The following is an 11,743-nucleotide window of genomic DNA, read 5'->3' as shown; positions in this document are numbered from 1 at the left end:
CAATTTTTTTGCAACTTTTTTGCTTTTGCATCGATTGATCTGAAATTTTAAATGCAAAGAGACTTCACTAATGTTAATAATATGATACAGTCAAATTTTGTACGTCATTTCCGATTTTCAACAGGAAAGCGACTGAACTTCAAATCTACTTCCGGTTGAATAACTTCCGGTGTAATTTATGTAGGTCAACAAAATTTGGCTGATCTTTGGCAAATAAAATTTTATGGCCGATTTTAAAATAAAATCCAGACCGGAAGTGATACTTTGGCCGCCATATTGAAAAAACACACTTTTGTAAAACTCAAAATGGGGCCTCAGGGTAAAAGTTGATATGCTCAAATTTGATGTGAATGTATTCTGCAATCGATTGCGCAAAAAACATTGGGAGCCGAATTTTGAATTTCGCTTTTGCTTTTTTGCAACTTCTGGTTGAAATTTTTTAAAGCTTTAAACGATCACACCATGTGACCTTGACCTTTGATGACCTTGACCTTCATAGGGTCAAAGGTCATTGACCTTGGCTATCATTTGATACTTTGACCTTTGACCTCCGACATGTACTTCCGGTTTTATAGCTATCCGTAAAACGCCAAATTCGCAAGTTTGGACTGCTCTAGCACGTGACCTACTTAACCTAGAGGGTTAATTTTTTCGGTTTCCTAATGTGCTTCTCATGCCCTTTACATAGATATATATAACAATCGTTCTTTTAAAGCAAAATTTAAATTCGTGATTTTTTCAAATTTGAAGTTTTTTTTACAATATTTGCGTCTTTTTGAGCTTGGTGTATGTATATCTTATGATCTATTTGATGTAGAACCTTGATATTTGGAATACAACTAGACACTTTGAATATGAATTCACCTATGACAAAAAAACTTATGTGGGCGTGGCACATCCGGGTTGAATTACTAATAGTTTACATTTTAGGGCTGGGGCATAACTCGCATAGGATGCGTTTGTTCAAAAAGAGACTTTGCACACAATTACCTCATCCTTTTGGCCAGTTTGTGTTAACAGCTCAGTTGTTTCAGCTTTATACTTTCAAAAAAGGAACGGGTTTTAACATTTGGATATTTTCATTTTTCGATTTTTAACTTTGTTGACTTTTGTTGACCTATATCTTTTGACCTCTATTATGTAGGAACTTGACATTTGGAATATAACGTAACATTTTGAATATTAATTAACCTATTCAAAAAAAATTGAGGTTGGCGTGGCACTTCCGGGTTGAATTTCTCATTATTGACATTTTTGGCCAGGGGCATAACTCGCAAAGTATACATTTGTTCAAAATGGAACTTTGCATACAATTACCTCATATTGTGAGCCACTTTGTCTTAGAATTTCGGTTGTTTCCGCTTCTTAGTTCAAAAAAAGGAACAGGTTTTGGAAATTGAAAATTTTTGACCTTGACCTTTGTTGACCTTGACCTTTGTAGGATCAAACGTCATTGGCATTGGCTATCTATTTGTACTTTCATATTTGCTGTCCTATGTCAACTTCCGGTTTTATAGTCGTGTGCAATTAGAAATTTTGATGACGTATATCTCTTGATCTTGACCTTTTTAGACCTTCTCCTTTACAAGATCAAAGGTCATTGACCTTGGCTATCTGCTGATACTTTCATTTGTGAAGTCTTACGTCTACTTCCGGTATTAGAATCTTCTAAAAAATAAAGAATTATCAACTTTAAACTGTTCTTGCGCTTGACCTAATTATCGTCGATGGTTGATTTTTTCGGGGTCTTTAGCAAATTGCTACATTTGCAAAGTCCCACTCTGTGCCACGAGTGGCTCTAGTTTCATCTTCGAAATGAAATCTGAGATGATTCTTATATGCATCACTTGCCCAGTCTCCATAAAGTTGTATTAACTCTGCTGGAACCTGTGCCAAGAATGCCCAAGTAGCTCCACCTCTTCTAAAGCTATGTGGAGAACTGATTGCATTTGGCTGTACACTATTGGAAAGGCTTTCTTATGTTTTATTGTACAATATGCTGGACTAGTGTCAGGAACCTTAACTAAACTTATCATATTATGATATGCCTTAACTGGACATAGCGGAGAACCCGGCATTCCTACTAACGGTACTAATAGCTCTCTTTCGCCAAATTGAATTGGACCAAGTGATCTTGACTACCTCATTCCTGTCTGCCTCATACGTGAAATTACTTCTACAAAATTGTTTTTTGGAATCAAATGTTATCGCAGATGTTGGAACCAAATTGAATTTTCTTAGCGTAAGAAAAAAGGCGTGCAAGAACAAACACCAAAATGTAGCATCATACGGTTTTGAAATATCTAAAAACTTATTCAAATCCATTAGAATTGCAGGAGAAATCGGCGTTGCTTGATTTGGACAATGTTGCTTTAACCTCAAGCCTCTCAAAACTAGCTTCAAATGGAAGTCAAGATCTGGGCATTGAAGGTCCAAGAATAAGTCTAGCGTTTTTATATCACTTAAATAATTTTTTATAGATTGAATGGCCTTAAAACTTCTACTAAGGAATTGCGCGTAAAGAGTTAATGTTTTTATTGAACTAGGTAATTGTTTGAGGTCGAAATAATCACAAAATAAAAAATAACTCTCCCATTGAGTTTTTGCCGAAACTGTTGTTTCCTTTTATAAAATTTCTAAATCTGTAACTAATTACCAATTATGCCAAAAATCGAAACCATTGTCTTCTAACTTTTTCTCTATCAGATTAACCCCTACCGTTTCCTGAAAAAAGAGAGCTTTATATCTCTCGTGTTTCTTCCATATTGACAAATAGTCCGGAAGACAATTGTCTTCCCCACGTATATGAATTGACCTAATTTCAAATTGATAGATAGCTGCCAAATAGCATATTTCTCGAAGACAGCTTTGCATGAAGGTATCTTTTGAAGACCCTGAATTGAGAACCGTTACGGAGGCCTTGACTTGACTAAGATTCGTTTCCCTCGAAAGCATGACCCTCAAATTTTAAGACATATATAAATTGTTAACAACTCTAGGCACTTTATATGCATGTTTTGGGTAATAATTCTCTTCGGAAATGTGCCACAAAAGTATCGTCCGCTGTAAAAGCCCCAAGGTCTTCAAGGCAAGCGTCACAAGAAAAAATTCCGTCTGGTGAAGACCACTCTTCTGTTAACCTAGATACCCCGTTGAAAGGAAAGTATTCCACCATAATAAATCTTTCTTGACTTCTCTCGGTATTTCAAATAACGGCCTTGTTTATCGTTGTTTTCATTAAAGGTAGAACGCAGCCAATTAAGAAGCCTACTGACAAAGATTCTTCCGGGTCTCACACAGGTCGAAACAAAATGTAGTTTTCCTAACAAAGATTGTAATTTCCGTAATGAGGATTTTTCCTTGGACAACTAAGACTCCACAAGAAGTGAAATTTCCTGGACTCCCTCATTTCTAACTTTTAAGGTCAGACTAACTGTATCGACCATTATCCCTAAGAAAATCGTGCTTGTATTTGGCGAGATAGTCTTTTCTAATGCCTCTTCGATTCCACAAGATTTTAATAAGTCTCCTAAAATTTGGAACGCTTCCCAGGCTTTGTTGGGTGTATCCGCACCTCCAAAATCATCCAAGCAATTTATTGCTCTGAAGCCAAAATTTGCGCTGGATTTTAAACCCATAGGTAAAACTCTGTCAAAGAAAATGGAATCATTCCACTTAAAGCCTAACAAATGTACATCACCGGGGCACACTGGGAACTGTCTGTAACATCGCTTTAAATCTCTTTTGAAACAGAGACACCCTTTACCCTTTTCTTTAACAATGTTAACTAAATCATCTACGCCTGGTTAAACGATTTTGAACTTTTCATCTAAAGAACTATCGCTGGAAATATGGTCATTGACTGAATTACCAATGGGATAACTTAAGTCTAAAATCACTCTTCTTTCATTTGAATCGCTTTTTGAGACCGTATTAAGGGGAGATAACTTGTAAAATGAGCCAAATGGGTTTTGTTTAAAAGGTCCTATTATAGAACCGTATTCTTTCTCTTTCTTACAATATTTCTCAATTTCCGGTGCGAATTCAATAGCTCCTTTGTGATTTTTTATTTTATCGCTATTCTTTGGACCAAAATCGCCTTCGAAGCCAATCGGTGCTCCAAATTCTAAAAATTCATAAATTATCTTATCATGATAATACTTTAAATTATGTATGAAGTAATCTACATTTAATCCAGAGTGTACTTGGAATTTGCACTCTGCGAAATTAGGTTTGTTTGATTCCAAAACCCGATCATGAATAAAGATAAAGTCAGTTTCCTTAACACTAGTTAACCTATTAAGGGTTGTTCCCTGTTTCGGGTGAAATTCAGACGCGTCACGATGGGTGGGTATGCCTTTCTCATACCCATAGGTAATATCATCAATAATTTCACGGGCATGTTTGGTACAAAATGTGTTACATTTCTCACGATAATCGCCCCATCCGTTCGTATGGTGATTTTGAATTTCACTCAAATTATTTAACTTAACAAAATTTGGCAAGAATACGTCAGCTAAGGGTTTTAAGTTTAGATTTGGGTTGGGTCACTTTAAATTCACCCTCTACCGCCTTCTGTCAATCTTGCATGTAAGGACATAGCTGTGAGCTTTGGGGATGACCCAATTCTTTTATTATCTTTACATAAGTTGCACATATGTGTTGCAAAAAGCGCTCTGTGCCACTCACCTTCCCATAATGGGAAGAATTTTGCAAACATGTTCTACGTTGATAAAACGAGCAATAGAAGTCAATATCATCTTTTTTTTTTTTATCAAAACTTGACAAGTTTATCTTTTGAGATTTAACATACTTAATTAATAGGGGAGTTTCAATGTGGCTAAAATCTGTATCCCAATTAACTATCCAATTTTCAATCTGTCTTATTATATGGGCATACAGTTTCTTAAGCCCCTCCCAGCTATACGGATTCGACCGATTTTTTCACTATCGCCCACCCTTGGGCTAGAAATGATTTCCAGCTCTCCTGCAACGACGAGGTGGAATTCCAATTCCTCAAAACTAAGTTTAGACCCCGCATATTCAAACTGCAGCTTGGATTGAGGCCAAGCCTGCTTTTGTATCACGTCGTCGGAAGGACGATCAAAAATTCCGGATTTGTTACTTTGTTTTCGCCGTTGTTTCGGCCTCACATAATTTGGATCGTCGAGATCATAGTCAGGTTCATCAGAGCTACTAGGCGAAGACGAAAGTTCTAAAATCTTTTTTAATCTATCACTTGCTCTTGATCCCTTTGAGTTGCTCTGCATTCTAAGAGTTCTTAACCCTTGTGTTAGAATTTGGGGTATTTCGGGACCCCAGCACCGATTTTTTTCGAATTTCCAAAATGCCATCGAAGATAGCAATTTGGTTATTTCAAACATTGTAGCTGAATGAATTTTTAACCTGTTCATGATCAGTCTACTGTGCAACAGTCACAATTAGCGGATATGTTACCCCTTTAAATTGAAACACACCATGCTAGTATGTTGGGGTTCAGTTAGACCCCAGATAAATGCAGTGCTAAAACTGGATTTAAGTGAATAAAATTAAATTGTAATCTACTCCTAAAGCTAGTTATCTTAGGTTAAAGTCAATTTGGCACTAAACCGAAATGTCCCCATGTCAAAATGGCCCCAAAATTCAAAATTAGTCGAAATGACCCCAAATACAATAGTCAAAATAGCCCCTAAAATTACTCTTTGATTTCAACCAAAATCATTGGTCGAAATGATCCCCCCACCCCCAAAAATAAAATGTCTCTAGTTTAAAAATATTCAAACTTTGATAATTAATTATAATTAGTAGCTTATCTGAGTGATTATCAAAGACTAATAATAATAGTTTGTAACTTATGTGATAATTAATGAAAGAAAAAAGACAGTAGTTTATAGCTTATTGAAGTGATGATGTGTATATTTGTTTTGAAATAAATACTGTTTAAACCAAGTCAAATTTTTCTATGACAGCCAAGTAATATATAGAATTGGTTGAAAGTGGGGCCGAGTTTCAATACACCTGTAAGAATTGTATTGTACCATACGGAAACTATTAAAAAATCTTAACAACATTTGATCGATAATAAACCTTGACACAGTACATCATTTCAAAGATTAAGGTTAATCTGTTATACACACAAATTAATTCAAATTATTAAATAAATTTATGGATATATTCAATATGAAGAGTACATAATATTTTACCAAGATGAGACTGGTGAAATTACCTTGCTGCACTAATAATATGCCAACAACTCTTGATATTTTTTCCCGACAGGATATGCCGTGATACGACCAAAACACCTCTATCTTATTGGTCCCTGATCCAATCCCTCTACACCTATTTCGGCACCGAAATACAAACAACATACTGTCAAAACATTCATATATTATTTATTGTTAAAGTTGTTCAATGAAATAAAAAGTTATTTGGTACCATTTTGACCACTTTGTAAGGGATATTTCAACTAATTTTTGGGCCATTTTGGTTAAAAATTGACTATAACACCTATTGAATCTCGGGGGTCCTGAAGTACCCCAGTAGGGTATGCCGTGATACGACCAAAACACCTCTATCTTATTGGTCCCTGATCCAATCCCTCTACACCTATTTCGGCACCGAAATACAAACAACATACTGTCAAAACATTCATATATTATTTATTGTTAAAGTTGTTCAATGAAATAAAAAGTTATTTGGTACCATTTTGACCACTTTGTAAGGGATATTTCAACTAATTTTGGGGCCATTTTGGTTAATAATTGACTATAACACCTATTGAATCTCGGGGGTCCTGAAGTATCCCAGTAGGTCAAATTTGAGTTTTTTTATACATAATTTTCAAATTATTAATAAATGTTATAACCATATCAAGTTAAGCTAACTACTTTTGAAATCTTGACCAATTGGTCAATAATTGAATCAAAACAGATGCACTCTGCTCATCCCTAGATCACAACCCTACCCTTATGTAATATTCTAGATTATAGGTTTGGCTTGAAGACAGGATGACTTTCGCATATCGATATAACTATCATCTTGAATAATTGATTTGGTCAACAAGGAGTCTTTATAAAGTATTATTTGCCACACCTGGGAATATATTTCATGTTCTTTTGTTCAAAATTTCCATTATATAATAGGGGTTCCCAAATACCCCAGGTTCTATCCAATGTTATTCAAACGACGTGCTAGCACAAGGGTTAATGTAGGCTCGGGAGCCGATGGGCCTAAATCTAATGATTTGAATGGTAAAAACCTTTTTCTCTGTCTGTCAATGCTGATAACTCTCTCTGTTCACGTTCTATCTGTTTCTTCAACATATCTTTTTTACTTGTCAATGGTCTCTGCTTCTTCTCTGCTTGCAGTTGTCGAATGGTAACTCTCAATTTTACCGTTTCATCGTCTTCCGAATCGTCGTCCGAATCATCTGATATATTCTTGACACTATCAGCAGTCTTAGCACCATCTTGACTTCTGTCGAGAGGTCTACTTTTAATGGGCGTAAGCTCCTTATTGATGTCAAATTCACCACTTCGTTTGATTTGCAATTCTTTTGGCTACTACTTCTTAGACCACCACGTTCCGACATGTTGTAGTTACTTATCCAATTTCAAATTAGTTCAAATTTATCAAAATAATCAAAAATCCAATATCACCAACATTAACCAGAAGAAAAACATTACTGCTTCTTGGTTGAAAATCAATATTTAACTGACTTTTGAGTCAGTAGAAAACTCATTGTAGAAAAATAATTCACTACCTAACACTGATTGATTAACAAGACATTTCTTAAAGCTATCACGTACTGAATAAAACAGAAACCAAAGGTTTACTCTTGTCCTGTTAATTAGTCATTCTATAACTAAAATATTAAAATGATAATAGTGAAATAGATGCTATTAAACAACTTAAAATCATTAATACCCAAATTAGATGATAAGGTAGCAAAACAAAAAATAGATCTTAAACAAATAATAGATAATATTAATCCAGGTATAAGTGAAGACAAATGGCAACAGGAAACAACTACTCTAGAAACTAAATTTAAAACTGAATTAAAAAAAGAACTAACAAATATTAATCAACTGATACAAAATATTTATGAGAGTGAGATTCAACAACAGATAACTGCTATTAATAACGAAGTTTTAAAACAGGAAAAAAATATAGCCGCATTAGAAAAGCATCTCAAGGAAAATAAAAAATCATATTATTTCAATATTCCTGTTTTCCGTGTGAGAAATACTGAGCGTATTCCTACAGGGGAAACAACATATCAGTTGGAAGGATATGAATTTATATGAAAAATAAAAGTATTTTCATATATAAGTGGAAACGTTAAAAACATATTTGATGATTCAGGAAACTTTAATTTCCGAGGTAAATCTCTAATTGAAACTCTTTTTCCTGTTAAAATCGATTCAATCTTCCTCTCTCAGCCATCTCACTATTTTAACGCTTGTAAGATTTTCGAATTTATCAAAGATGGTGAATATGTTGAAAATAAAGATTTGGAAGTTAACGATGAAAACAATAAGCCTAATCACATGTATGAAATTAAAACAAATAGAAAATATATAAACACCTTTAGAATGTCAATAATACCAAAAAATATTCTTTCAATAATGATTTTGATATGATATTTGAGACGGAAAGCTCACCATCGATGCACATTATTAGAAATCCAACTCCAATTCCATTTCATTCCATGGGAAAAAAGTGCAAACATATTGAAAAGCCCCTAAACACCCTACATTTCATAAATTCTTATACCAAAAAGACCTATACACCCTACATTTCATAAATTCTTACATGCCATCAACCCCCACCCCAAAAAACCTATTTACCCTAAATTAAACGAAAAAAGCATATTAAAAATACCTTTATATAAAATAACTTCCTTGTTTCGCTTAACATCCGGTTTTTTAATAGCCTCGTTTTAAATAATGTTATTTTTAGTCTAGAAACTTCTAGAAGGAAGATAACTCTTTTTTTTGGAAAAAAAAAACAGACCACAATTTCTTCGTTAAATTAATTCATTTAAAAATAGGATGAGTTTAATTCTAAAACACGAACAACACAAATTCGAAGATTATTCGGGCGACGGTATCTTTTCATCAATATTTTCTCTAGGTTCAAAAATAATTCCAAAAGTAGCTAGGTTTGTTTCAAACAACAAATCACTTATTTCATCCGGAGCGAAAGCCGTCCGCTAAATCGCGGAAGCGAGAAAGATTATAAGTGACACAGTGAAACAATCTAACTGCATAACAGGAGATTAGAAGAAAGGAAAGGGAAAGGTTTTAAAGTTATCGGATAAAAATGATAGTCGCTCACCCTCCAAACACATATTCCGGTCAGATATACAAAAATCATTGGGTTCTCTTCCTGGATTCCCATGGGTGAAATATCCCGGAGAAAAACATCTTCCCGGTCAGAATTACACTGCTCCAGGTACCAGGTTAGATCTACGCTTAGACGAAAACGTTAAACCCAAACCGGGCGAAGAACCAGTCAATAGAGTTAATGCCGCTGCGCTTAAACACGACATACTATACAGAAACAAAGACATAAACTTCAGACACGAAGCAGACAGACAAATGATAATCAAACTTGAAAATATTCCAACTTTCAAAGAGAGAATGCAAAGGGCTCTGGTCATTAAACTGTTCAAAGCAAAGATGAAATTGGGCATGGGATTAGCGGATGAAATTCATAAAGAATTTAGAAAACTAAAAACTTTTTAAAAGTTAAAGTATTTGACAAAGATGGAATATGGTCAGCCGATTTAATTAATATGCCAGTCAAAAGAGGATAAAAATATTGCTTAACAGTTATAGATTTGTATATGAGATATGCTTGGGTTATTCCTTTGAAAAACAAAACAGGATTATCAGTCAAACAAGCATTTGAAACGATTATGAAACAATCTAACCGACATCCAGAAAAGGATGTAGGGTAGATAAAGGAAGTGGATTTTATAACAAAAATATGAAATCTCTGGGATTTGAAATTTACAGCACGCATAATGAAGGAAAAGCTGTAGTTTTTGGGAGATATAATAGAACTCTAAAAAATAAATTATTCAAAAAGTTCACGGAATTGAAATCTCAAAAATGGCTTAAAATATTACCAGAGGTTGTAGATGAATACAATAACAAAATTCATTCATCTAAAGGTGTCACACCAACACAAGCCTCAAATAATCCAAATATTATAAAGTCAATTAACGAACAACATAACTACGGAAATGAAATAAAGAATTTAAATATCAAACCAAAATTTAAAGTTGGAGATCGAGTTCGTAGATAAAGTAAACACCACATCACCTCCGACATATGAATTAATCGATCAAGACAAAGAACAAATCATAGGTAGGTTTTATCAAAACGAACTTCAAAAAACCGACTTTTAAAAATGGGTATCTTTCTCCATAAATATGGAACTGATACAACCACAAACTTTCAACTTATGAGATGGGCGAATGAGTTAAATATATCACCGTTTTATTGTTGCATGAGAGATGAAATAAATGATCTGAAATATAAGAAAGGTAAATTTTACGCTATAACAAATATACATACTTCCGATCAAAAAGGAGTTCATCATTCTGCTTTGTACAAAGACTCTTCAAATAACTTATATTTTTTCGATTCTTATGGATTAGAACCAACTGAAGAGATAGTGCAATTGACTAATAAATCAAATGTTCTACATTTCAAATTCAATTACCGGGACAAAAGTTTTGTGGACAGCTTTCACTTTGGGTTTTATATCAGTTGAGTTTAGGAAAACAGTTTGAAGAAATTGTAATAAATTTAACTCAATAAAAATGGCGAAAAAGTTTGGATTAGGTTCTTTATCTTTAGAAACTAAAAAACCTAACACAACAGCGTGGATAAATAAAACGAAACCTTACTTTGTGGATCAAATAGGGGATACTTTTCAAGGTGATTTAGATATGAACAATTTCAAAGTAACTAATTTAAAATCTTCAGAAAATGATAATGACGCTGTTCACAAGAAATATTTATGGGACCAAATAAATTCAATTGAAGTAAAAAAAAAAAACATTTAGAAGATAAAATAAGTAATGTGAAAAGATTCTTCAAACTTCAACTAAATAATAAAAATTTTGTTAATGATACTAAACAACAAGAGGTAGAAGGTTTAATAAGCTTTATTCAAAAGGAATTGGTCAACGTAGTGAACAAAACTGAGTTACAAAATTTAATTTCATTAATATCTAAATTAGATGATAAGATTGCAAAACAAAAAATTAGACATTCAACAATTAATAGATAACATTCCAGGGGAAAATGAAGATACGTTTCAACAGGAATTAAATGCTCTGGAAACTAAACTTAACAGTGAATTACAAAAAGAAATATTAAACAACAAATACAAAACATAGATGATAGCGAAATCAAAACCTATATTCAACAACAAATACAAAACATAGATGATAGTGAAATTAAAACCTATATTCAACAATAAATACAGAACATTGATGATAGTGTTATTCAACAACAGATAACCACTGTTAAATTATGATTTGGGGCGGGTTGGAGCAGCGTACGAGCGGATAGAGACGCAGAGTAAAATAAACATAAACTTTAATGATGAGCCATTAGTAAGATAAGCACAGACGATTGGACAATATAAACTACATAATCTGATGCTCGGCACCGGCGATGCACCACAATATTGTCAAGAGGCTTATTAGGTCAATATTGTACAT

The 11,743-nt window shown here is 33.7% G+C and overlaps 1 protein-coding gene across 1 annotated transcript; it reads left to right on the top strand.

Moving 5' to 3' along the window:
* Positions 1-10,834: 10,834 nt before the first annotated feature.
* On the top strand, positions 10,835-11,416 carry LOTGIDRAFT_163650 (hypothetical protein; the record flags this gene model as incomplete). The annotated part of the gene is made up of 2 exons (XM_009060177.1): positions 10,835-11,059; positions 11,258-11,416. 2 exons carry the CDS (start codon positions 10,835-10,837, stop codon positions 11,414-11,416), a joined length of 384 nt encoding a protein of 127 aa, XP_009058425.1.
* Between the last annotated feature and the right edge of the window lie 327 nt (positions 11,417-11,743).

Source organism: Lottia gigantea (genome assembly GCF_000327385.1).
Source record: "Lottia gigantea unplaced genomic scaffold LOTGIsca_41, whole genome shotgun sequence".
Taxonomy (NCBI): Eukaryota; Metazoa; Mollusca; class Gastropoda; family Lottiidae; genus Lottia; species Lottia gigantea.
Note: the sequence above shows the minus strand (reverse complement) of the source record. Positions and strands in the feature narration are given on the sequence as shown.